The 27644-nt window shown below is 40.4% G+C and overlaps 1 protein-coding gene across 7 annotated transcripts; it reads left to right on the forward strand.

Moving 5' to 3' along the window:
• Window positions 1-270: 270 nt before the first annotated feature.
• usp7 (ubiquitin specific peptidase 7 (herpes virus-associated)) lies at window positions 271-26670 on the forward strand. Of its 7 annotated transcripts, none has more exons than XM_061846084.1 (32): window positions 271-359; window positions 2344-2835; window positions 5996-6109; window positions 6211-6409; window positions 8066-8204; window positions 8369-8457; window positions 8574-8682; window positions 8813-8943; window positions 9209-9263; window positions 9346-9426; window positions 10457-10547; window positions 10789-10871; window positions 11676-11785; window positions 12124-12301; window positions 14289-14433; window positions 14536-14666; window positions 16594-16728; window positions 17293-17394; window positions 17468-17573; window positions 18521-18613; window positions 18699-18766; window positions 18956-19056; window positions 19166-19319; window positions 19484-19551; window positions 19821-19929; window positions 22228-22305; window positions 22381-22481; window positions 23220-23319; window positions 23739-23858; window positions 23922-23993; window positions 24079-24169; window positions 24873-26670. In XM_061846084.1, the coding sequence occupies exons 1-32, from the start codon at window positions 326-328 to the stop codon at window positions 24977-24979; spliced, it is 3786 nt and encodes a 1261-aa protein (XP_061702068.1). In that variant the 5' UTR covers window positions 271-325; the 3' UTR covers window positions 24980-26670. The 7 variants fall into 7 exon arrangements, with proteins under 7 accessions (XP_061702068.1, XP_061702069.1, XP_061702073.1 ...); XM_061846085.1 differs by having other exon boundaries at window positions 19827-19929; XM_061846089.1 differs by having other exon boundaries at window positions 12124-12280.
• Window positions 26671-27644: the final 974 nt, after the last annotated feature.

The raw sequence follows: 27644 nt of genomic DNA on the forward strand, positions 1-27644 counted from the left end.
TTATGTTGAGTTTCCCACAGTAAATGTGAACTTAAAAATGAAAATACAAACGCAGTCACATTAACCAACAGAAACGACTTTTCTTGCTTTTTATGTTACGTAGGGTATTTATTTGTATGAATTACGTTTTTATACAAGCCATTGATGTGTGTGTATACGCATAAAACAAAAACAACAAAAAAACGAGTGATTTGCTGAGCAAAACAGCACAACGAGACGGATGTGGCAATACGAGCCGTGACGTCACACTCAGGTACAGTATACGTTGATTTTAAGAGTTACCCCTCTTGACCAGTTCAAAACAAACAAGATCCGCCTCACGAAGATGGCATGGCCTGGCAAGAACGATGGAACCAATGGTATGCTTATTTTCAAAACGCATTTGAGGTTGTCGAATGAGCCCTGTGATTGACTGGCGACCAGTCCAGGGGGGTGCGCCAGCCACCCCTCGGCCAAAGTCTGCTGGGATCGACCCAAAAGGACAAGCGGTAAATGTAATGGATGCATAGGTGTTAAGTCCTTCCGGGGATGAAGTTAGAGAGGCTGCTTCGCATTTTAGATGACAACAAACATTAGTCTCCAGGTCAATTGTAATATTAGTTCGTTTTTATAGGGCATGTTCCAGTGGGTTTATTAATAGAGACATGAATCAGCAGCTATATATGTGCGGCGATAGCAACTCTAATTAATCAGAGTATTGGGAGTTGTTGTCAAGTGAGTGATTGCAATTCACAATTTAAGTGTACTGATGTCTATTATTATACCAAATGTATCAAATGGACCTGTACGCTGTTTTAAAAGACTACTCAACGTACTTGATAAACGGTAGCGATAGTTTCGTGTTCGTGTGAATGAATGTATTGACAATTATTATTTGCATGTGAGCGAAATGAACATTTTCCCCATACTCCGTTCAAACTGACAGATGACCGTTGTCGCGAATATTCACAACAGTTTCTCGTATAAGTACACAAAACCATGGACACGCATGCATGCAAGTAACATCACAGACATAAAGGCTTATTCTCGATACACATTTCTCGTGGTGGTGTTCGCCAAAGCCGACAAAGATGAGCACAAGCTAACGTGATGGCACACATGGCTTGGACGTTTTTGAAGCTGACAAATTTACATTACGTCCACTTCCTTTCAGAATCACTCGACTTTGCGTGAGTATTGTGCATTGTGATCATTTGTATGCAACCGTAAACCGACTGAAATTAGCAATAACACCAAAAGCGTTATTAAAAGGTTGACAGGTGAGGTGGGGTGACGGACAACGTGGAACGACGGGAAAAAAATGGCACTCCAAAAATAAAATGTGTAAAAAAAAAAACTACAACAATAAAAATGTTTTGAGGGTCATAGCTCAGCATTTGGGATTTGGCAGATGCTCATATTTAGTAAAGTAGTTGCTGCCCAAAGAAATTTTAAAATCCAACATATTTTGTATTGGTCGTTAAATGGTTAATGAAAAAGGATTTAATTGACTAGTTTGGGCTGGGAAGTGTAAATATACGTTGTTTTTTTTTAATAATTATTATGAATAGTGAAAATAGATATACGTAACGATTCCATTTGCTAACAATTTTCAAGTGAAACGACGAATATGATGTGACGGGTGTTAAACTGGTTTTACATGCGAGTCAATTTCAATTTAATTATTTAGCTTTTTTTTTTTTAAAGGCGGTCAGCTGTCAGGGTGGCGCTTTTGAATTGACAGTACTTTTTAAGATAACCGAACGATGGCGCCCATATGATGACTATTTAACGTGTCGGACTGGCGTGGAAGGGAACCCGGCCGGGGCTGGGCGAGCGTTCGGATGTCCATGCGGATGTGACATTTCGTTGAAGACCGCGGCCGCCATTTTGACTCGACTCACCGAGCCTCGCACAAACTGACGGGAGGGAGCGCGTCGAGGGCCAACGCCGCTCAAGTCGCAACGCTTGCATGATCAGGCACATTCCTCTTGGGGAACGGCACTTCTTTGACGGGAATGCGACGGCTTGCCGATTTTTGTCATTCGCGCTATTAGGGACGCTTTCGAAGGGGAATCGTTTCGGGTTGGGACCGCGGCGACTCTCGTCTTCGCGAACTTCCAAATTAACGTCTGTGCTATTCCCGATTGGCAACCCGGTTTGAATGGATAGCTTTCTCCTCCGCTCTTCCCCAGACGAGGGACTCACGGAGGAGCACACGGACTGGGGCTATCGCAGGCAAAGTTGTTGAATGTGTGTCCACCGCAAGAGCTTTTGTTTTCATTGTTGTATTATAGCCTTCATTATTGGCTACCGTGTGTCAGGTAGCTAAGATAGCTGTAAACCGGCTATTTGTTCCACCAGGTGCGGGTCGGGTCTTTGCTCCACACTTCCCGGTGGAAAGCCGGAATAATTTAGTTGCTTTCAGCGGGCCTCCCTCCTCGGAGCCCCGAGTCGTACCCCCACCAGCCGCCAACCAGCTACTCGCACCCACCAAAGGCGCCGAAATTGGGCGAATAGCGAGCAAATACGTCCGCGTTTCTCTACCCGCTCCCCCGCCGACCTCCCCTCCTCACTCCCCGGCGCTGACGGCGGACAAGGCCGAGGTCGCAACAGAGCAGGCCCGGCCGCCGAGGCTCGACCGGTCCACCCCACCTCCGCATCCTACAACACCTCAGCAACAGTACAGAACCTGGTTCCCATCCGACCCGGCCTCGGGCGACGTCGACTGCAACCGAGAGAGCAGGGAGCCCCGCATCGCAACGACAAAAGCTGCCAACATGAACCATCACCACACGCAGCAGCAGAAAGCCGGCGAGCAGCAGCTCAGCGAACCAGAGGATATGGAAATGGAAGGTTAGTGATAGCACATCGAAGAATTTGGCAAATAATAGACGCGTTTGTGTGAAGTTGCATCCATGCGAGGGGAGTTGAACTTTACAGTAAACACGAGGGCCCGTAGTTATACGGTTGCGTTTGTGCTGATTGCGCGTCCTTTGCAGCATACTTGCGCGTAGCTGACCTCGTTTTGCGTTATAAGCTTGTTAGTTTTCTGCTTGTTCGTTTTGTTTGACGATGCCACAGAATAGCGTCCAACCCCAATTGTCTTACAAAGCGTTCATGTGTCAAGAAAGCATACGTTTCATTTACTGCTTGTTTGCCAATTTTGTACCCTTAAGTGAGCAGACAGGTATATTCATAAAGCGCTGTTCTGCATTTGAGCTGTTTGTAAACAGTGGGGTTGTTGATGTGATGGTTAACATGGCAATATTTCAGATTAAATATTCACAACCAGTGGGTGGATTTTTGATGGCCGTTCTCGTCTGAAGAGCCCACGAATCACTTTGTACGTGATCGAGCGTGAAAACCCACTCTCAAAAAGCTGTACGACAAAGTCATGTTATGGCAGCCTCTCGCTGATGGTGCGTTAGCACTGTTTGGTGACGTGAGTACACAAGCGGGCCCGTGCGGTCGAAAGTCGCTTTTGCTCTTTCGAACCGGAAACCCCATCAATTTGAACTACATTTTGTAATTTTGCTGTTGCACTGTTTTCGTTTTCTGACGTGTAAATCCGTCAACACGCGTGCATGCTGCTAGCAGGGCAGCTAATTTGGAAGCTGTGCAATTAGCCTCAAGGCCCAATTTGGCTACATATATTTACTAGCTAGCACATTAGTTAGCCTCATGCGCGAACACTGGCCGAGGGGGTGTGTGGCTTTCTAAAATGGTGGCCTATGTTTTCCAACCAACTTGTAGGGAACGACACCGGTTTTAAATCTTAATCTAGCGACTCGCACATAATACTCCGTAAATGGTCCGTAGTTCTTGGTGATAGTTGTCGTGTATCGTTCATTTCAGGCTAGGACTTGTCACGGTCGCTAATGGTGGCGACTGAACGGTGGCTAACTGTTTGCTAAATAGCCAAGTGGCTAACGCAGATGCGTCAGTCCTTGCTGGGCATATTGTCAGTGGTGAATAATGTGCTGTTAATGCGGTTGGGAAAATACGTCATTACAAAACACTCGTATGTTCCTTCAATTTCTCTTAAATTGTGCTCTGATGGCTGTGTGTTTAGTAACCGTGTTGCCGCCGCAGTCAGGCCAGGCCCACATTGGGGTAGCGCGGGGATTTGCTGCTTCATTGTATGGTAGACCAAACAGCATGGAGCTCGCCATTTTTAATCATCTCTGTTTTTGTTCGTTCACTCTGTACACTGGGCACACTTGCCGGTTGCATTACAGTAGAAGCCGTTGCACGTCAGCGCCTTGACCATTTGAAGTGTGTTTTTCTTCCCGATGTTATTTTGGACCGAGTACAAGGCTGCAAACCCTCAGCATCACTGCGTCACTTATCCCTATTGATTGTATTTTCTGTTTCAACGCACACGGCCAGCCGTTCTTCACCATCACATAGGCCGACTTGTTCTGTTAATGAATTAAATTCACAGAATCATTCTGAGGTACTTCAGACCTTTTGAATGTTATTTTTAATGCTGCTTTTGTGGAGCAGGTATTCCCAAACCTGTTTGCAATTTTTTCAGTGTAAGCAACATGAATGGTACATATTTTCTAAACTTAATGGAAGCTAATATATTCGATGGAGACCTAAAAAGGGGAATCACTTTTTCAGGATTACATTTAGTTAATATGCACATTGCTTTCAACGCTAAACATCTGGGATTTGTTGCATTGCACTTGTTTTGCTATTGTATAATAAAGTGAAACCTTTATTTAACTTTGTATTTTAAAAGATAGTGATGATATTGGATTGTTTTCCCACAGTAATACTATAATACTGTTTACGTTTCTCAAACATACCACGTGAGAAATTGCCATCAACCCAATTTATATAGTGTTTACACAACAGCTGCCACTGTACAAAGATGCTTTACAGAAAGCAATTAAAACAATGTAATCATAACTAAACAATATCTTCTCACTTCCTTTTGTTGCAGATGATTTGTGAAGCTAATTTCAGAAAGCATTGACTTTTTTATGTACGGAAAAATTACGTTTATTGATATTAATGCAGACCTCTATAATCTATTTAAGGAAAGCAAGGTGATGTGTTTGGACATCACCTGAAGAGAGGCACGACTAACACCTTTTCCAAATTAAAACTCAGAGGATATGGACAACTGCCCATGTATATCAATAGTTTTAGTGGCAGCCAGGCAAACAGTTGCTATGTTGTTCCCCTGACTACACTATTAACATCAAGTTTTCTGGCATACGAAACAAAGACAATAAGTAGTAGGGAGTGACTGACTTTATCCAGTAGGAAATTTTGGAAATCATTTAAATTTCTCAAAAATAATGTGACTACCAGTCCAACTGCTGACATCAATAAAATATGTTAGGGGGGGGGGGTCATACCATGTATTAGATGGTTGTGAAAATGTATAATAATAATAAAGTTTAAGTATTGCGGTCAGTCATTTTAATATTTTACCAGTGTTCTTTGCAACAATGGTTAACATTCTTTAGATTGTGAGGAAATTTTGTGCAGACCCCTCTTTTGGTAACCCCACACATTTTTCAGTTAGATTTTGGTTGGTACTGTGGCAGACTTTCATTTTTTTAAATGGTGAAACAATTTTGTTGGTATGACTGTATGCTTTGGCTGAAATTCATATGCAGCTTTCTGAATTTTTGAATTAGCTTCATGCAGCATTGTGGTCCATGATAGTTTTTTTTTTTTTTTTTTTTTTTTTTTTTTGCATGGGTGTTACAACTGCATCCATTTTGAGTAAGTCAATATTGCTTTAGTCACTGTCTCTGAATCAGCACATTCACATGGCCTTTTGAAGAAAACCTACCAAGGAAGAATTATATATGTTTCTGGATCATGAATTTTAGTCAAATTTATCATTGCACGGAAATGGCTTCCCTGTTATGGATGCAATCTTTGTCGAGTTGATTTTTTTTTTTTTTTTTTTTAGACCCCCTGACAAAATTTGTGGTGTTCTTGAAGTCCACAGGCTTAATGGAGTTGTCTACTGTCTCTGTCTTTGCAGCTGGGGACACCGATGATCCTCCAAGAATTCCGGCCAACCCAGTAATCAATGGTAACATGGCCATGGCAGACGGACACAACAACACAGAGGAGGATATGGAGGACGGTGAGGAGGGTGTGCATTGACACTGTTTGTATTTTTACATTGTTCTCACCCCTTTTCAGTGAGAACTGGAGGCCTTCTTTTTCTTATTTCCCAAATTTTACTGACCCCAGACACCAGTTGGCGGTCAGAAGCGACCTTTAGGTTTGTTGTGGAGCGCTTCAGCCGCCTCAGTGAGTCAATTCTCAGCCCGTCCTGCTTTGTTCGCAACCTCCCATGGAAGATCATGGTGATGCCACGCTTCTACCCTGACCGGCCACACCAGAAGAGTGTGGGCTTCTTCTTGCAGTGCAATGCAGAATCAGACTCCACGTATGTGTCGTTTCTTGAAATTATGGATTTTTTTTACCCTCATACTACACAAGCACACTTAATATAATTAATATGAAGCATTTATTGTTCAGGCCTCAATGTTTACCAATTCCCGATTACGCCTACTAGTCAAAAATACTCATGGGCAAGCGAGCAAAACGTACAGCATTTCTGATGGGCAAGTGTATGAATATTATTGTTGCATGTAGGAATCTCACAATATTCACGTTAATGGTAAGTTTGAAGTGGTTTGATATTGTTTGTGGCCCTATCTCTGCACAAAGACTTGGTGCTTAAAATGTAGTTTTGTCGCATCTATACAAAGCCAAGACACTGCTACTGCGGTTCATTTCCTAATTTGAGTGTAAATAGACCTAATTGGTCACGTAGCCCATGTTGCTGTGTGTACGTCTAAAGAAGTAAACTGATTTCCTGACGGGCCACGTTATTGAGCGTTGAAAGGAGTGCATTAGCGTTGGAAATTCTACAGCGTACTAATACTGTCAGTGTTGTGTCACAATCAACTGGACGAGATAGCAGCACCTTGTTGTTTCTGCCAGCCTCTGGCCCGGGAAGCATAGTTGTGAGCCTCCACCTCCCCAAGCCCGAGTCCTGGTTGAAGGCGGCCCCCTTTAGAAGCACCTTTTTGTGTTGCACCTGCCTCTTCAACTACTGAATTGTTTAACCATATTGTAACAATCTAACTCTTTATTGGTATATGTATTAGTGAGTCAAAAGTCACCGTGAGGGAATTACTATTATAACTCCCGTTAAACCCTACACCTCCACAATTACATTCCATTAGTCCCAAAAATGGAAAAGGTCCACTTGATATCATTACTAAAGTAAATTATCTTGCGTACTACACTCTTATGAAATGTAATGTCTCCATTCTAAATAAAAAGATCAGAAAGGTTTCTTTGAAAAATAATTTTACAGTGTCAGCAGAGGAAATTAAACTCGATAGTTCTATGATTATTCTATTCATTGTTTCTTGGCTGCTTCTGAAGTCCATGACAAATGCATGTTATGGTATGTGAAGAAAAAGTAAATTAGACAACAGATGTATAGTTGTTAAAATAAAGGGTGATCAACTGCACATTAAATTGACACCTTCCACCCCCACACGCACAGTGGTATTAATGTTGGACTTTAGAAACATTCATCCCAACATTTTCAGTGTCCCTCCCCCCAGCCAAAATGTATTTTTTTTTCTTTAAAGGCGAAATTTCTATATATATATATATATATATATATATATATATATAATATTTACTTTGCTGTTCAGCCCTATGTTTACTTACAGTAAGTGGCCTTGGGCTTTATAACTCTAACGTTCTTGATAGAATCTTATAGCAAGTTTCTTTCGGCTTGTCCCTTTCGGGGTCGCCACAGCGTGTCATCTCAGATGAACGCATATATATGTGGCACAATTTTTACGCCGGATGCCCTTCCTGACGCAACCCTTCTCAGGGAATGGAGGCCCCAGTGGGATACGAACCCACAACCCCTGGTTTACCAAACCAGTGCTCTAAACCACTGAGCTACAGGGCCTTTTTTTGATAGAATCTTATATATTATGTATTTTAAGCAACTTTTCCAACAATATGACAAAACCCTTCAGATAATAATTGCTCTTAATGGTGTCTTCTTCAGGTCATGGTCGTGCCATGCACAGGCCATGCTAAAGATTATCAACTACAAAGACGACGAGAAGTCGTTCAGTCGCAGGATTGGTCACCTGTTCTTCCACAAAGAGAATGACTGGGGCTTTTCCAACTTCATGTCCTGGAGTGTAAGTACACTCATATATTCACTCTTCATGGACACTTTCAAACAAAGTATTTATATCAGTCTCATTAGTTGGATGTTTTGCGCATATTTTTTTATTAGGAAGTCTTTTCTTTCAAACTGCTGCTGGCTGTGTTCTGAACTTTTGTGCCCAACATTGTTTTTCAGGATGTCACCGATCCAGAGAGGGGCTTTATTGATGATGACAAAGTCACATTTGAGGTTTACGTCCAGGCAGATGCCCCCCACGGAGTGGCGTATGTTGCTTTTTTTTGTGGGAAGGTTATTTTGTCTTTTGGGTCCAAGAGCTTTAAGACTGCATTGTTAGTCTGGTTCTATGAAGGTTTGTAACATTTTCTGTGTATGTGACCAGCTGGGACTCAAAGAAACACACAGGCTATGTTGGACTCAAGAATCAAGGAGCTACCTGCTACATGAACAGCCTACTACAGACACTCTTTTTCACCAATCAACTACGTCGGGTTAGCTGTTTGCTTTCACACATTTTCTCGAATGATTCAACCCTTTTTTTTTTTAAAGTTTTTTTTTAGAATAATAAAAAAGCAACAATAACAATTAGTCGTTTATAAATTTTTAGTCCTCTCCTTACAGGCAGTGTACATGATGCCCACAGAAGGAGACGACTCATCTAAGAGCGTTCCTCTGGCACTGCAGAGGGTTTTTTATGAGCTGCAACACAGCGACAAGCCTGTTGGGACAAAGAAACTCACAAAATCCTTCGGGTAACTTATTTAAAGCTTTTTTTTTTTTTTTTTTTCAGATGTGTGTCTAGGATTAAGGTTAGAATCAGGAGTTGACTGTCTACAGTAAATAATCTTTTTGTAATTTCTTGTTGCCAATAAAATTGTCAACAACCCAATGTATGCATGTTTCACATTGTTTGCTCTGGTGTTATGGTCCCTCAAAATTGGGAAAGTGCCACTGTGTACTAATCTGTAGCTGCTATTTCTTAACATCACTCCTTGTTTGTTTCCACTTGTTTCGCAGGTGGGAAACGCTCGATAGTTTCATGCAACATGATGTTCAAGAACTCTGCAGGGTGGTGAGTTCTCATAAAACTGCTAAACATTGTCTGCATATGGGTATGATTGCTGGAGACTGTTATTCTGATGTGCAAATTTCAGCTCCTTGACAATGTGGAGAACAAAATGAAAGGAACTTGCGTTGAGGGAACAATCCCTAAACTCTTCAGGGGAAAGATGGTGGTACGTTTTCTCCATCATTCTCTTTGAGACAGACTTCATGGCTGCAGTCTCTGGTTGCAAATTTCTAAACCCTTTGGAATTTACCTGGTTTGCTGCATGAATTTGACATAAAATGTGATCTGATCTTTGTCATGACAAGACCGTTTTATTGAACTAATACCAAACAGTTATGTTTCCGTTGGATTATTGTGAGTAACGTAAACGTCACAGTGCAAGGTGGAAAATGTATCTTTGGATTGAAGAGATAATAGTGCCTGCTTTTGGCAACCAAACTTCCTTAAGTTGGAGATCACATGTGCCCAATGGCCAGGAGGGATTGGGGACCAGTTTTCTCTGAGGAAAAAAAAAAAAAAAAAAAAGGGGGGGGGGGTTTAGTTTATCAATATTTTTGGGATGTATGACCACTCTTGAGCTCATTTCTGTGGAGCATCTAAACACACTTTTGGAAACCTTAAACCTGTAGCAATGTTTCTTTGGACTACAGTCGCTTCTTCTGTGGTGCCTGCCAATAACATACATTCTTGTTTGTTTCACTTGTATTTTTGTCAACAGAGATGTTGGCATATGGCAGAGGTTAGTTTAGTGTTCAGCCAACATCCTAGCATATCTCCCCCTCCCCCCTCCCCCCCAGACACAATAAGACAAGTCTGCTTTAACCAAGACTACCAATCTTGCTGCATTGTTTGGACCGTAGGTTGACTATTTCTGATTGGCTCTGGAAGTCATCCACAAAGCACTATGTATATGGTGTACGTGATTGAAACCTGGAAAATATAATTTTGATATTATTTCAAGCAGACTGTCTCCTCTCAAATTATGAGTAAAATTTTATGACCTATTTATGATGAAATCCAGGTAATTCCAAAGGGTTCATATGTTTTCTTGTCACAGTTATGAAACAGCGTTTATTGAATTTTCTTGTTTGTTTGATACGGTAATGTACTCACAATGTAGTATTGGATGAAAAGAAATGTGATCTATCGTAATTAAGCATCTAAGTCATTGTTGTTTCGTGTGTGCTGGTCTACAGTCATACATTCAATGCAAGCATGTGGACTACCGATCGGAGCGGATAGAAGATTACTATGACATCCAGCTTAGTATAAAAGGAAAAAAGAATAGTAAGTATGTGCATAGTGATGTTTTTTTTTTTTAAACTTAAAACTCAGTGCTTCTGGAATTACCTGTCAATCAGGGCTTTTTCAGTCGTATTATTCCCAAATTAAATAGAACGCAAACTGGTTGGTAACCTTCTAAATGCATTTTTTGCTAAAAACTAAAATCTCTTAATTTTGCATAGTCCCATTTATTGGAGCATTGATGTTTATGCATCTAATCTCTTGAATGATCTCCTTTCTGCAGTTTTTGAGTCATTCAAGGATTATGTCGCTACTGAACAGTTAGATGGCGACAACAAATATGATGCAGGAGAGCATGGCCTGCAGGTAAGGTTTATCCTGGATATTTTGAGTAATCTCTTTGCCCCACAATGTTTTTTTGTTGCTCCCTACAAACATGCATTCTGTCCTTAAGTTGCATATATTATTACTGAGTTTATAAAATTAAAGAATTTGACAGGAAAATCACCTTTTGCTTCACAGTTATCTCACAAATGGCACAGTAGCGATTACAATTTTATGCAACAAAAAAAGGCTGCTTTTTTTGGGGTGGGGGTAACTCACGTCATGTCATATGTACATTGTGCAACTAATAGTGTCTTAAAAATCACTTCCATATTGTCCTGTCATGTTTGGCAAAGCTTATTAGTGCCCCAATACCGGACCCATCTGCAATAAATGTACTTGTAAAAGATTGGGGGTTTATTTCTTCTCCCCCCTCAGCCTTTCACGTAACCTTTACAAAACTAAGGCACGTATTTTACATGCGAATAAGCTCATGGAACACCCTCAAAACTCACAAAATGGGGATACATAGCCTTGTGCCATCTACTGGAAAGGATTTAATTGTTCTGCCTGCCTGTCACTATACATTGCTGGCATAGATGATGAACAAAGTATTATTATTTATAGTTGGCTTGATTTGTATTTTTTTTTTATTTTTTTTTGGAACCAATTAAGTGAAATTTCATGTGGCACGGCGGATGGTCTCTCATGGCACACCTGGCTGCACCACAGTGGTTGGCAATCACTGTAATTTAATAAGGGCATCCTACAGTCTGTCATGAAAGCATTTAAGTCAAAATTCAGAATGTGATGTCCTTACCAGGTTCTTGCTTGTTTGATGTACAGGAAGCTGAAAAAGGAGTGAAGTTTCTCACCTTTCCACCAATCCTTCACCTACAACTGATGAGGTTCATGTATGACCCACAGACTGACCAAAACATCAAAATTAATGACAGGTACAATAATTGGGAAATCTTTTCGCATCACACCATTTTTATGAGTTTTCTTTTTACTTGATGTGTTCATGTACAGTGTAGTACGTCACATCCACACACTACTGTGGACACTAGTGAGCAATTATTATTTTCCCTCCCAGGCTTGTGAGCCGTGAGTCATCCTTGTGACAATATCCTGTTTCTTTAATCTTCAGGGCAGGGTGTATGAGTTAAACATATTTGGCCTTCGCAATCAATAAAGCTGCACATCTCTGCTTCATGGTGTCTAATCAAGAATGGAATTGAGGCACTAAGTCTGCTTTTCTGATATTATTTTGATGTCATCCTGTGTTCCATAGGTTTGAGTTTCCAGATCAATTACCACTGGATGAGTTCCTTCAAAAACCCGACTCCAAGGACCCGGCCAATTACATTCTCCACGCCGTGCTTGTGCACAGCGGGGACAACCATGGCGGTCACTACGTCGTCTATCTTAACCCCAAGGGAGACGGCAAAGTGAGTGTCAAGGAACCAATAGTGAGAACTTTTTTTTTTAATATATATTCCACCAAAAATTCTGTGCTTTTGTATTTTTGTGATGGTTTGTGGCTGATAAACTGTCAGATGTGTTCTTTGATGATGAAGCGCTACTTTTTATGGCGTTGAAAATTCTCATCGGTTCATCCCCAAAATATACTTTGAGGTTATACAGTAGTTATGGATGTAAGTTTTTGATGCCTATCTTCAAAACTTACTCATTCTAAAGCAGCTTTCCTTTAAAAATCTATTGCATTGTCACTAGCAGAATATCACTGACGGAACATCAGCCACAGCATGACTTGTAACATTTAGACTTTACACAGATCTGATCGTCCTGATCCGTATTGGCCAATAACTAGCCTGGTAATTTCCAAAACGGGCTAATCTTGACTCATCATTCCTTCTTTTCTTGCACAAAAAAGGGGGGGAAAGTAATCTGAGGCAGGTGGTTTGTTCAAACAAAACGGTTTACTCGAATTCAAACGACAACAAAAATAAAGTAAATAAAATGGTTCCGCATTGAATGGGCAAAGCAAATCCAGGTCAATGAACAAAAATGAAAAGAAAATGATGATCAAAAAGCTATTTCCCCCAATCGTCTGTAGTTCCACTGTCCATCTAACCTCCGTTCTTCTTCCAGTTCATTAAGTCGTCACAATGTATCGACTATGTAGCAAACCTCAAACCCTCATTTTAAATATCACAGAATGCAATATACTCATAATCCACAACATTCATATAATAATTTGTGAATACTCGATACTGCATCATTAAAACTTAGCTGAAATTATTTCACTGAAACTAGGCAGTAATTATTTTGACAGAAAATATTTGAAGAACAAATTTTATTTAGGCTCTTACAAACCTTTTTCAATGTCATTTTCTCGAGCCGATCATTGATTGGCTCTGCAAAAGATATTTTCTCCATTGCCATCTGGTGCTTTACAGTATATTTGAATCCAAAACCTGGTTTATTTTTAGCCTTGTCACATGTCTGTTTAAGCAGGACTGTAATTGTCTGACAACCAATAAAGTTATTTAAGAAAAAAAATGTGAGCGGCGCCGGACAGACATTACGTAATACCTGGATCAGACTACAAGACAAACTTGGTCTTTCACGATTGTACTATGTCGGACTACTGCAGTAAAATCGTGAATTCCGATGCCACTGCATCCCGGCCTCTCTGTTTGGATCACTGGCTTTTGTTTTGTCAACTCAAACGCGACCACATGTATTTCTTAAATCAAAATTGGGGTAAAACGTGCTGGTGACCACCGGTGCTTGGGAGATTACGTTCATTTAAGTCTTGCTTGAGATATGTTCACACACTTAATAGGATACCGCTCACAAGCAGGTAACAAAACATGTAGCCTAGCAAGCATGGGCTACCACTAACGGTTGGACTGGTATTATGTCGAACCATGCTGTAAAGTTTTAGTGTGTGTGAAGTAATTTAATTACAATGAAGTAATTCAGCTCAAGTTTTCCATCACTTCTGTCACGTTGGTTTGACCTGACTAATTAAATAAAATACATGATCTGATGAGCAGCAACCTTGATGGAGCGAACGCACATATTTTAGAAATGGAAAATGTCACAGCACATCAAGAAAAAGTAGATGCATAGTAATAACTATGTACTTCCTGCCTTCTAAAAGAAGCACATTTGTTTTGTCTTTCATTATGCCTCGTTGCATTAATAGAGAAATAATGATACCTGTGAATTTATATTTTTTTGAGGAATTTGACAATTTACCACGGCACACCTGAAACATTGCTCATGTCAAACTAATGCTTGTTGACACCCCCCACCCCACCCCCGAAAAATAAATATATGGATCATGTAAAGTCTAGTTACATACAATGAACATCTGAGTGTGTTGATTGAAATCATGTGGTCACTGAACATAAATGGTGGTCTTAAGTGCTCTGTTACTCTTGTCTCCCCTCCCACCCTATCTCCCTTTTCTTTGCTCTCCTGCAGTGGTGCAAGTTTGACGATGACGTGGTTTCACGCTGTACCAAGGAGGAGGCCATTGAGCACAACTATGGTGGACATGATGATGACCTCTCTGTTCGCCACTGCACCAACGCGTACATGTTGGTCTACATTCGGGAGTCCAAGCTCAGTATGTAATATGTGATTTATGAAGTGACCCTGTCCTGTATCCCTTGAAAGGCTGCATAGAGAGGTGAAGACCAAGTAAATACACATGTGTTGTCTGTCCCAGGTGAAGTGCTCCTTCCCATGACTGACGTGGACATACCCCAGCAGCTGGTGGAACGTCTACAGGAGGAGAAGAGGGTGGAGGCACAGAAGAGGAAGGAGCGTCAAGAGGCTCATCTCTACATGCAAGTTCAGGTAAGAAATTAGGAAAATGATTTGGATGGCTGCTTTTCATAGAAAAATTATGCTCTAATAGACGTTGGAAACTCCATGTTTTTTTTCTTTTAAAGGTTATTCTTTTTTTTTTGTTTTTGCTTGCCTTTTTTTTTTTTTTGTTTTTGCTTGCCTCAAGATCTGATCAACTGTAAAACTTGTGACATGTTTTATTACTTTAAGTTAGTTAAATTGCATCTTAGAATGTGTTTTTGTTACCTGAAAGGTATCTTTGGATGGTGGTTTGTCATTCTTGCCATTGTTGCAAATATTAGATTGTGCATATCTATGCTTGTTTTGGTTTGGCATGGTTCTGACACAGCCGAAATGGCTGCATTACGATAGTGCTGGAACCAGGTGGATGTGAATGAAGTTATTTGCCCTAAATATGTTGGTTGGCAGCAGTATGATAGTGATTACGAAGCCAATATAGTTTAATTTAGTGTTTACTCTGGTTATGGATCTGTACTGATCAACAGAGACTTAACACCTTTCAACATGTCAATAGTTGGCGCACAATCCGAAAAAAGAGCCAAGGCAGCAGATTTAGTCCTGCAAATAAAAAAAAAAAAAAAAGCCTCAGATCCTTTACGTTGGTAGTTATGCACAACCCATAATGGAAACAGTGGTCAGTTTAAACGCTTTATTCTTCAAACAGCTAATTATTGGAGGAAGTATGCATTCAGACATTATAGACAGACAGTACAGTAAACCTCCAAATATTCATGGTTTGACAGACATTCACCCCCCCCCCCCCCAAACTATCCTCCATTATTCCCTGAACTATTTGGTTTGTGCTCAAGCCAGATGAATAAACGTAGTGTGTGGGCTCTTATTAGGTTTATAGTGTGTCTGCAAAATGAGCTTCATATGATGAGGATTTTTGGGGGGCCGATCAGCGAGTTTAAAAAAAAAAAAAAAAAAAAAGCAATCACAAACATGATCATAGTCTGGAGCAATGAGTCTATTTAATGACCTGGTCATTTACTGTATGTATTTGTGTACTTAATTGGTGAATAAATGTATCTTTATTCATCTATTTATGCCAGTGAGGCATAAATGACAGACAGAACAAATTAATGGTCTTTAGTATACCTGTCGTTATGTAGTGCTTGATTCTACTACAGTATTATGAAAGTCTGTTAGCAGGTCAGAATGACTGCCACTGACATGTCTTAGATGTCAATTGAAGTTCGAACTTCCTGTCCTAAAATATCTTTGTCAGATTGTAGGCTTGCCTTACCGTTAGCTGTGTAAGCCAGAGCTGTTTGCTATGGACAGTCAAACCCTCTGTTTTTGTCACCATTCAATCTGCTGCTGAAACGCATGAAGGCAAAGTACTGCCTACCAATTAACACTTGAATAAAATTAGTAATAGCATTTTAAGCCAACTTTTTACCCATTCATTATGTGGCAGTGTTCCTGAGTTTTTTTTTTTTTTTTTTTTTTCTCTCTCCCCTCCAGAAAGTACTGTATGTAGTATTTTTTTTTTGTATTCTAAAACTTGGTCATTGTGGTTTGCTCTTCCACATCTAGTGATCCTAAATATTGTATATTGGGTGTTTTGTTGACTGACATTTGCATTCTGAAATGTTAACCATTCCATTTTTCAATTTATTTTTTTCCCCCCATGGAAATGATGTATTGGGTCATATTATATGTTCATTGCAAGTCCAAGGGATGCTGTGAGGATATGTTTTTGACAAACCTTTTGAAAATTGTGTACTTTTCTGCTTTGCTTTATATTGTTGACTGTTGTGAAAGGGAGCAGATTTAATTTGTATGAAATGCTACCTGCCACCAAAAGAGCATGACATCATAGTTCGTCCATCTGAGTTTAAGTCTGTTTCCTGTTTGTGATTGTTGTACCATATGACTGTACTTATCCTATGGCTTCCCCTCTGTACAGATGGTGACAGAGGACCAGTTCTGTGGTCATCAGGGGAATGATATGTATGATGAGGAGAAGGTGAAATACACTGTCTTTAAAGTCCTAAAGAGCTCCACGCTGCAAGAGTTTGTGCAGAACCTGTCCCAGACGATGGTGAGAATACGCTCAGAACAGGCTCTGCCGTTCCGGGTTTTGTCAGTATTGATGCTGCTTTCGCTTCTAAATTTTGCTTCGCATGGTCGCAGTTAGTTGTTGGCTTTTTAAGCAATGTCTGTTTTCTTTGATTCAGTTCCTGTTGGTACTGCAGAAATTCATGCTTGCCAAAATGCACCAAAATATAGTACAAGATCACTCTTATTGGTCTCAGCTATGTAAAGGGTAATCTTTTCTTACTGAGAAAATCTGGTGGTGCTATAAAATAGATTAACACGTTGTTGATCATGGGACTTATTATACATTAGACTGCCAAATAAGGCATCTTTTATTGATTCTCTGAAGGAATAGGAACGTTCACTTTCAAATCACGACTCTTGCAAGTTGTCTTCATTTGTGCATTGAAAAGAGATGCTGTGCTGCTGTCAGATTTCTAAACATTACAAGGCAGCAGATGGCTTCACAAAGACGCCACTGTTAGTGAACAGTGTTTACATGACACCTACGTTTGTGACAATTTCGATTTTCCAGTTGCATTGTGGTAGTAAACTGATGTGCTTGCAGGGTTTCCCACAGGAGCAGATGAGATTGTGGCCCATGCAAGCCCGCAGCAATGGAACTAAGCGGCCCGCTATGCTTGACTACGAGGCTGACTGCAACAAGTCGGTGAGTGATATGGAGGCAATGTTTGTCTTTATTATTGACTGGCCCTTCTCATTTATGTGGGATTTTCTTTCAGATGATTGGCTTGAGTGACAATGAGAATCCATGGACAATATTTCTAGAGACGGTAGATCCCGAACTCGCAGCCACTGGGGCCACGCTACCAAAGTTTGACAAAGATCGTAAGTACCAATAAGCGGTCCTTATCCAACTCAGTCTGACTATTTCGACTTCAATATATTAGTTTGGAATTCGGACAGGCTTTTAATCCCAGGATGCAAATGACCAGATAAAGTGGTACTTCGAGTTCCGAACATCTCTAGTAATGGCAAATTCTGGTTACGAAACGCCTCCTTGGAAAAATATTCTCTAGTTACGAAGGAAATTCAGGATACCAAAGGGAAAAAATGGACAACGGATTTCCCAAATTCCATCAAAAGTAAACATCCCTTATCTTGGTTTGTGTGGTGCAGGGGGCTTGGAACAGATTACGGTATTTACATGTAAAATGCGCTTCTACTTACGGCAAATGTATGTTACGAAATTACTTCTGTAAAAGATTAATTTTGTAAGTTGAGGTACCACTGTATGTCTTCCACATCGGGATGCGCACCTTAAAATGGCTCAATTTAGAGAACGTGGCTTGTTAAAGCCATAAATAAAGATGATTCAATGTTGGGCATCTAATCTGTTTGAACAGATGATGGTCACATTACTGTAGACATTTTAGTTATCTATAATTTGCATTAATTTGATTGTGGCCTGGATACTTTATAACTTCAAGTACAAAAAAAATCAGATCAATGTTACAGTGTGCCCTTACCCATTTGAAGTTCACTGTTCGTGGCCTCGCATATTTGCAGATTTTGGTCTCCAAAATTGAAAAAGAAAAACAAATTTAGTTTTTGTTCCCCCCCCCCCCCCCACATATTTTCATGATCATAGATGGGCATGCATGCTGACAGTGTAACCAGTGTGTATTAATACTGCAGCCATTATTCAGATTTTTATTATTTGCGGGGGTGTAAGGAATGTAACCCCCGCTAATAATGGGGTAACAATGTATTTGGAAAAATTAAGAAATGTTATCTTTTGATTTTGGAATGTTCTGTCTCTCTGGTCTATTTAGGAGATGTCATGTTGTTCTTGAAGATGTATGACCCCAAAACAAGAAGCTTAAATTATTGTGGACATATCTACACGCCTATATCCTGCAAAATAAGTAAGTAGTATCTTCATCCAGAAAACACAGCACAGCTTGTTTAAAAGTGTGTGAGCTTTATTTTTGCTGTTCTGTCCGTTTCCAGGAGACCTGCTACCAGTCATGTGTGAGCGAGCTGGCTTTCAGCAGGAAACTAGCCTTATCCTCTATGAGGTGATCTATTTCTGTATCCCACACTTGACAAATCCCTCCCTCTTTCTAACTTTGCTCCTTTCGTACAAGTGGTCTCTGACACACTCCTTTTGCACATTTATGGCATCTCTTTTTCTCACATCCCTGGCAAGCAGCTTGACTTTGCCGTTCTAAAGCACTAAATATCCCACAATGCCTTGTTCATTACAGGAAGTAAAGCCCAATCTAACAGAGCGGATTCAGGACTACGATGTCTCTCTGGACAAGGCCCTGGATGAACTCATGGACGGGGACATCATTGTCTTCCAGAAGTAAGAAGCATTGGTCAAAGTGTTGTTTTTTTTTTTTCTCTTTCCAACCCAAAAGAGAGAGCCACACATTCTGCTGTCTTGATTCATCTGTTTTCCTTCAAACACGCAGGGACGACCCAGAGAACGACAGCAGTGAGCTGCCAACGGCCAAGGAGTATTTCCGAGACCTCTACTACCGAGTCGATGTCATTTTCTGTGACAAGACCATCCACAATGATCCTGGCTTTGTGGTTACGCTGTCTAACCGCATGAACTATTTTCAGGTAAACCATTGAGAGCAAGGAAAAGAAACAATACCTGGGTATTTTGAGTGACTAAAAATCTGGAGTTGTGGTGCGGAAAGGCAGAATTAAAACTCGGGTCTGTCATTGCAATTGTGCAAGTGAAATAAAAAAAAAAAAATACTGCTGTGCTGTTTTTGCGTCAGGTGGCGAAGACGGTAGCGCAGAGGTTGAATACAGACCCCATGCTGCTGCAGTTCTTTAAGTCCCAGGGGTAGGAGGCTCGTCTCAGATGCACACACACACACACACATTTACACAATCATGGAAGCCTGCATGTGCTGTCATGGACAAGGTTGACTTTGATGACATGCTGCAGAAATGTTGCATAACCTGTCCCCCCCCACCTTATTTTGTTGTCTCCCCTCTTCCTCCCACCTCTTCTCTCTACTACTTTCCTCCACTTGGATCTCCTCCCTCTGCCTCCTTTTTACCCTCCCCCTTTTCTCTATCCTCCCCCCTGCCTGGTGGTGTGGTGGCCAGGTACAGGGACGGTCCAGGGAATCCTCTCAGACACAACTATGAGGGAACACTGCGTGACCTGCTACAGTTCTTTAAACCTCGGCAGCCCAAGAAACTCTACTATCAGCAGGTGACAACTTTTCTGCTTTTGTCCATCTCTCTCTTTTTAGTCTTGGGTCCACATTGTTAGGAAAATTGTCCTCTGGGCACAGCTGCTTTCAAGCTCGGTTGGAAGCTGTAATTAAGTTACAAATGCTTCCTGCCAGCTGGTCTTTCTATAGAGCTCGTGCACGTGACGTCACCATTTTCACGGTGCCATATTGCCGGTCAAAAAGAGCTGCTCGACAGTGTGGGGGACATTGAACCGGAGGAGAATATTCACAATGCCGAGACTTGTGCTGTTGGTTGTTACAACAGACGAGACAGACATTCAAATAGATCATTCTAGAAAATACCAACTTAAAAGACGAGAAAAGATCGATGGTTTTCGGGAATTAAACGAGATGCATGGTGCACAACTAAATACACACGACTGTGTAGCGATCACTCCATTTCAGGTAGGAATTATTCCTCTCAATCTCAAATTCCCAAGAATTATTTACAATGCCAAGTTGGCTCATTTGAGACCAATGCTTTGGGGGAAAAAAAAAAAAAAGACTGAGTCGTCTCCAACGTACACGAAGCATGTTGCAGCCACACATTAATCTTCGGTAAACCTCTCCCTGACAGACTTTTTTTTTTTTTTCCTAATATGCGTTGTTCCCAAATGAGTACAATGCGTATTTAAAAAAAAAAAAGAAAATAAACAGTCGGTCACACAGAGGTTTACCGAAGTTCGTGTGGCAGCAACAAGCTTCCATGTATGGTGCCTGAAGCCTATCGCAGCGGTTTATTTTCTTTTTTTAAATATGCATTGGACTCTTTTGAGAACAATGCATATTTTAAAAAAAATGTCTGTTACAGAGAAGTTTACCAAAGTTTAACGTGTGGCCGCAACACACTTTGTGTATGGAGGAGCCGACTCGCTGTCTTTTTTTTTTTTTTTTTTTTCCTTCTTTTCTCCCCACAGTCATAGTTAATGAATGCGGGTTTGTGTAAAACCAGGGGTGATTTTTTTTTTTTTTTTAAATATTGGTATATGTATTGAAAAAAATCTGAGTGGCTCCATCACAATGAGGAATTTATTCTTGATTGAGAACAGATCCAGCAACGAAGTGTTTGTATGCGTCCAGACTTTTCTACGCTTTGAAACTCCTCCGTGTAAATCTCGACGACTTACTCACTTGCTGCATGTGTAGATCCAGTTGTCCGGGACAAGCGGAAGCGGGCTAATAGTCCACTTTCTTATCGGCGAAAACATCGACTTCGGTATTAAATATGGGTCCTCTATGCCAAGTATTATTTTTCCACGTACTTTCGTTTATCAGCTAACTGTTTAATGGTATCGGACAAAACTCTGGGCATCGTGCTATAAGAAGTATTTTTGTGTTGTCTCCAACCGACTTAGCATTGAACAATGCTTTGTTAGACCGGCAGTATGGCCAGTCATGTGACTTCGGTGATGTAGGTGCACCAGCTCTATAGTTGAATTCTTGTTATTGATGTATGTCCAGGGATGATGTCTCATCGATGTTTTTAAACGCTTGTGCATACCTGGATTTAAGAACTCCCATCAAGGGTCCTTCTTTACAATGTTCAAATACTTTGAAAGAAGAAACTACACCTTTTAGACTTTACAGATAAACTAAGAACTAAACTACTCTTACACCCCATTTTATAAGCATTGTGTTTTAAAGTCTAGCATTTTCTTTTTACTTATCTGCCTCACTCTCTCAGCTCAACAATTGTTACCAATGTCACAAGAGGAGTTACAATGCATGCAATTGGTCTTTTGGTTTCTGAATTGTGTACATGTACTACTACATTACCACAGTTGCGCTGGTTAAATTACAAGCAGGGGCCATACAGAGAAGTGTCTGTGCGCTATACATTTCTTCTCTGCAAACTGAAAGATTTGGGGGTTCTCCAGTCTGCCAGATGCTCTTAAAAATGTAGGAACGAAGCCTTCGTGTCTGTGCCTTTAGAGACTACAGTATTCCCCCTATCTGTGAGTAATTCACACATTCCTAAAAAGGATTGTGATTGGCTACGTTGTTAAAATGCCACATAATGCTCCTCGCCTTACTTCACTTCATCATAGTTATTGGCATCAAGATAGAGCAAAAACAAATCTTGTATATTAAGTGGTGCTTTGCCCTGGGAAGAAAAAAAGTGGCTGCGCTTGTTTCAGCATATAAAAGGATTAAAGAGGAACACTGACTGTAGGTGTCCACCATTATTACTTATTGTATTATGCCTCCCAATACTGCTATTAGGTTTTAATATTAATAAAATCAAATCATTCATGTGATTTTCCCCACATATGCAGCTCAAAATGAAGATCACAGACTTTGAGAACAGGAGGAGTTTTAAATCCATATGGCTCAACAGCCAATTCAGAGAGGAGGTATGCACAAACACACAGACATGTATTCCATAGTAGATATGTGATTTGAACAGCACACCTGTATGCTTACTGCAGGAAATCACCCTCTACCCTGACAAACACGGTTGTGTCCGTGACCTGTTGGATGAATGTAAAAAAGCAGTGGAGCTCTCTGAAAAAGGATCCGAGAAGCTTAGGTAACCCCTCTCTAGTGTCTGTGTATCAATCAAAAGCCTTTAATGTCATTATATGAATGACTACAACGAAATGATGTGTTCCTCAGTCACTCACGTTTGAAATATGTACGAGTGTTGTCAGTCATGCTTGCAGATAGTTATGCGTGTATTTAGGGATGGAATCTCAAGACCTTAAAATAACTTACTGGATTAATATAACATAACTTTAAATTGAAAATAAAATATATAATATAATTTTCAATTTCAACTATTAGTACAACATGATATAAAAGGGTATTTAAAATTTTTCATCAATAAAAAATTCTTGATCTGACAAACTTTATCTGGCGAATAAGCGACATCTTTCAATTTATTTTTCCTACTCAAAAAATTTTATGTGCGTGATTTACATGTTCGACTGTGCAGATTTGCAGGCGCAAACGCGCTCGTCAAATGTGAGTGACTGGTTTCTCCACAAGGACCATACGCGAATAAAATAGAAGAACATCGTAGGTAAAAATAACATAAAATACGTACATCAAGGCACAGTTATTGCTTAAATAATTGCATAGTGTATTTTTTTTAGTCTTTTCCAGACTTTAAGATTATTAAAACAAAGAAGAGGAGACAAAAGTGCAGTTGCATAATATTACATTATTATTAGTAGTACTTTGTCTGTCTGTTATGGCCATATTCTTGTTTGGTATGATTAGATGATGTGCGAAGCATTAATCCACCCCCCGTTCATCCTCCCTGCAGGTTGTTAGAGATCGTAAGCTATAAAATCATTGGGGTTCACCAGGAGGATGAGCTTTTAGAATGTTTATCTCCAGCTGCCAGTCGCACCTTCAGAATAGAGGTATGGAAGCGCTCCTGTGTGCTTCGTTTACTTTGTTCTCACTCTTCCAGTTAAATCCATTTCGAGAAGTGCTCACAGGTCTCTCTAACCAACTGGATGTTTAATCAAGAAGTAAATGAACACACTGCAACACTAATAATCATCTGCATGACAGAGACCATATTTTTTACCATGCTTTAAAAGCAGATACTTTTTAAACACATTGTTGATGTATTTGAATCCACACATAAAAATCCAAGCGTAAAATGTATGATATTGTAGTATTATAATGTCTGTCTGCTTTTAAGAGGCAGGGCATTGTGACCAATATTTTTTGCATGGCAACATATTTTATAAGTAGGCGTTGAGTTACAATTTAGTCTAATGAATTCTATTGTCTCTCTCTCTCTGTCTCTGTCTCTCTGTCGTTGGTCATTCAGGAGATTCCTGTGGACCAGGTGGATCTGGACAAGGAAAGTGAGCTTCTTATCCCCGTGGCTCATTTCCACAAGGAAGTCTTCGGCACGTTTGGAATACCCTTCTTGCTCAAAATTAGACAGGTTTGTGTCTCTGCGCTGTCTATTTTATTATCTGGTTCTCACCTGTCCTCACTTTCCCAACAGGGTGAGTCTTTTCGAGAGGTGATGAGGAGGATCCAGACAATGTTGGAGATCCAAGAGAAAGAATTTGAGAAGGTACGCATCCTCCTTTGACCGACACACTATTTATGTTGATTTCTGGCCATTGTTCTGTGTAACGTTTCCGTTCTCCATGCTGCAGTTCAAGTTTGCCATTGTGATGATGGGTCGACATCAGTACATCACCGAAGACGAGTATGAGGTCAACCTGAAGGATTTTGAACCACAGCCAGGTATTTTTTTACTGATGTCAGCACGTTTCACAGACACAACACATTTGCAGATAATTTCCGTACCATACACTGTCCTAAAGCCATGTCCACATGTACAGATATGTTTGGTGTCTCTTTGTCCAAATTTAAGACAGTCAGTGGTTCGAGCATCGGTTTGGTAAACCAAGGGTTGTGAATTCATATCCCACTTGGGCCTCCACTCCAGAAGAGGGCTTGCGTCAGGAAGGGTATCCGGCGGTAAAACTGTGGCAAACAAATATGAGCGTTCATCTGAGATGTCATGCTGTGGCGACCCCTAACGGGACAAGCCGAAAGAAACTTACTTAAGACAGTTAGATGTGTAATATACATATAAGTACGAGTGAGCTGAAATTATTATTTTTTTTACAAATACTCTTTACCAAATTCATACCCACACACTACCAACTTATGCAGTTGAAGTCCGTACCTCAAAAATGAAAATAAAATGGACGTTAGTGGTTAAAAAAAAATTATATATACAAATAATAATTAATGGGGACGGCAATATCATCCAAATATTCAATTTTGTGTAGTTTTTAAATGGCTCGGTCAATCTTGTTCTCAATTTGTCAACTATTTTTGCTCGCCAACGGGGAATAACCCAAGTAGTGCGCTGCTTGGATCCTGTTGACAAAGATGTCTCTTTTTCTCTGGTGATGCGTGTCCCTCCTCGGCGCTCCAGGAAACATGTCGCACCCGCGTCCATGGCTCGGCTTGGATCACTTCAACAAAGCTCCAAAGAGAGGTCGCTACACCTACCTGGAGAAAGCAATCAAAATCCACAACTAAAGCAGCCCGTCCTTCCTCTTCCTCCCTGCCTCCTTCTCACCATAACTGACTGTAACCGATCTCACGTGTGTGTGTGCGCGCGCGTGTGTGTGGAAGTGTGCGCTTGAGTGTGTGTGCGTGTATGTGGGCGCTCGTATGTGTGCGCATCACTTTCAGCCCCCCGCCTGAACACAAGTGAGCTCTGCACTGGCTCTTGTCTTCAGCCCATCTTGCTGCAGCTGATGGATTCTCCTTCAACTCCAACATAGACAGAAACAGCAATTTTGCTTTTTTTTTTTTGGGGGGGGGGGGTGTTTTATTTTATTTTATTTTTTTTTTAGCCATGCCCCTCTTTAATTAAATTTTCATTCTCTGGCTTCTCTTAACTGTTGACTGCCTGTGTTGTTGCCTGGAAGTGGCAAAAATTAAGATTTTAATACGTGGAGAAGTGTGATACAGGCTGAAATATACTATAATGTATATATCTATATAAATATACATAAAGTTCTAGACTTAATTTTTCCCTCATCCACCTCACTTTTTTTTGGGGGTGAGGGTGGGTTGATTTTAAATGAAGACTTGCTGCTGTGAGGAGAGCTGCGTAGAAGCATGTTTGTGAGGACTAATTGGCAGGGAGGATGAAGAATTTCTCCACAACAAAACAGCTGGGAACTGTTGGCATCCATCTTTTTACACAGCCCAAGTGTGCTGCTTACATTTTTTTTTTTTTTTTTGCTCTCTCGCCCTTTTTAGTGCAACAACAATTAAGTATTTCCACGTTTACGCACAGTTGTCTCACTTAGTTTTGTTGGGAGGATTTTTTTTGGTTTTTGTCTTTCTGCAAAACTTGTATTATCTTATAGTAATAAGAATCTGCAAATGTTTAAAGAAAAAAAATAAAACGGGGTTAAAAATGAGGAAGAAATTTGTCTGTATTTCATCTTGCATGCTGGCACTTAATGTCAGAGAGTTCTCAGGACTGGAAAATGTTTGGCTGTTTGGAATTTTTGGGTGACGCAGAGTCCCTGGGTTTCTCTTGTTTGAAATTTGGCCGCTTTGTCAGTCATTCCTCCCGTGGAGCACCAAAGCTGCTCTCATCTCTCCATCCATCCCTTAGTCCCTCTGATCTGCTCTATGTAAGTGTCTCCCTCTGGCGGCTGGGAGCAGTGAGCGCACTGTGCTGGTTTGATAGGGAGCGGCAGGCTTGTAGAGCCGGCACGATTGTGTAAAGGTAAAAACAAACCAGCATTTGTAAAACACCCTAACGATTGTGTTTTGTTTTTGTTTTTTTTTCCTTTTTTTTTTTTATTAAAGCACAGATGGAATGCTCGGTGCATAGAGCGGCTCTGTAAAGACTACATTTAAGAATTGTATATTTAAAAATATGAACATGTAAAATTTTAAGAGAAACGCCTTTGTTCTGGGGTACAGGAGGAGCCAGTTGTTCATATTTTGTGTGTAGGTTTTTTTTTCCCCCTTTATGTTCCTGATGTACCATTGATTATTTTCTGTTACATTTGCATTTGGTTTCCACACTAACAGCATCAGTTTTGTCTCGTCAAAGTGCAGTACAAAGATTACCTGCAGAATCACGCGTCTTTCCCCCCCTTCCAATTGAACATCCTCAGTGTAGCAGCAGTGTACGACAACTATTCCTGTATATTGCCTTTTTGCTGGAAAATGTATGTTGAATAAAATTTTCTACAAAAGACTGTTGCTTGTTCATATCAGTTGTTGTTCACTGATCCAATGAACAGATTAAAAAAAATCCTTTGTTCACTGACATGGCCATACTAAACCCACTCAGATGATGGGTTTTGTGTGCGTAATAGAGCGTTATTTTGTAGTTGGCTGTGCGATGCTGTCATAAATCTGCATCTCCCAAAAGGTTTGTAATGGCCTGTGATTCCCACAAGGTGGTAGCAAAGTGCAACATCAAGTACCTTCACTATAGATCTTGTGCATCTGATGTCACAATTTTCACCGCGCCATATTGCTGGTCAAAACAAGCTGCTTGACAGTAGGGGACATTGAACTGGAGCAGAATATACACAATACCTGAGACCTGTCGTGCTGTTGGTTGTCACAGCAGACGAGACACATTCAAAGAGATCGTTTTATGGAATACCAGCTGAAAATATCGATGGATTTCAGCAATTAAACATGATGGATGGTACCCAACCAAATACACATGACTGTATCGCGATCACTTCATTTCAAATGGGAATTATTCTTCTCAATCTCAAATTCACAAGAAGTATCAATAATACCAAGTTGGCTCATTTGAGAACAATGCATTAAAAAAAAAAAAGACGGAGTTGTATCCAACGTACACGAAAGTGTGTTGCAGCCACGCGTTAAACTTCGATAAACCTCTCCGTGACACTTTTTTTTTTTTTTAATATGCATTGTTCTCAAATGAGTCCAATGCGTATTTTTTTTAAAAAAAGAAAATAAACCGTCGGTCACTAATGTAGGTTAACGTGTGGCCGCAACACCCTTCCGTGTACGGGGACTGAAGCCTATCCCAGCGGTTTTTCTTTTTTTTTTTAAAAATACGCATTGGACTTATTTGAGAACAATGCATATTAAAAAAAAAAGTGTCACGGAGAGGTTTATCGAAGTTTAACGTGTGGATGCAACACACTTCATGTATGGAGGAGCTGACTCCCTGTCTTTTTTTTTT

The sequence above is a fragment of the Syngnathoides biaculeatus genome, chromosome 16 (genome assembly GCF_019802595.1).
Source record: "Syngnathoides biaculeatus isolate LvHL_M chromosome 16, ASM1980259v1, whole genome shotgun sequence".
NCBI lineage: Eukaryota > Metazoa > Chordata > Actinopteri > Syngnathiformes > Syngnathidae > Syngnathoides > Syngnathoides biaculeatus.

Excerpts from the sequence above, each read along its gene's own strand:
- usp7 (XM_061846084.1), top strand. The coding sequence starts at position 326 with ATGGCATGGCCTGGCAAGAACGATGGAACCAATG. Across the intron at positions 6,110-6,210 it reads TATGGAGGACGGTGAGGAGG|ACACCAGTTGGCGGTCAGAA; the intron begins GTGTGCATTGAC and ends TACTGACCCCAG. Across the intron at positions 19,057-19,165 it reads GACATCATTGTCTTCCAGAA|GGACGACCCAGAGAACGACA; the intron begins GTAAGAAGCATT and ends TCAAACACGCAG.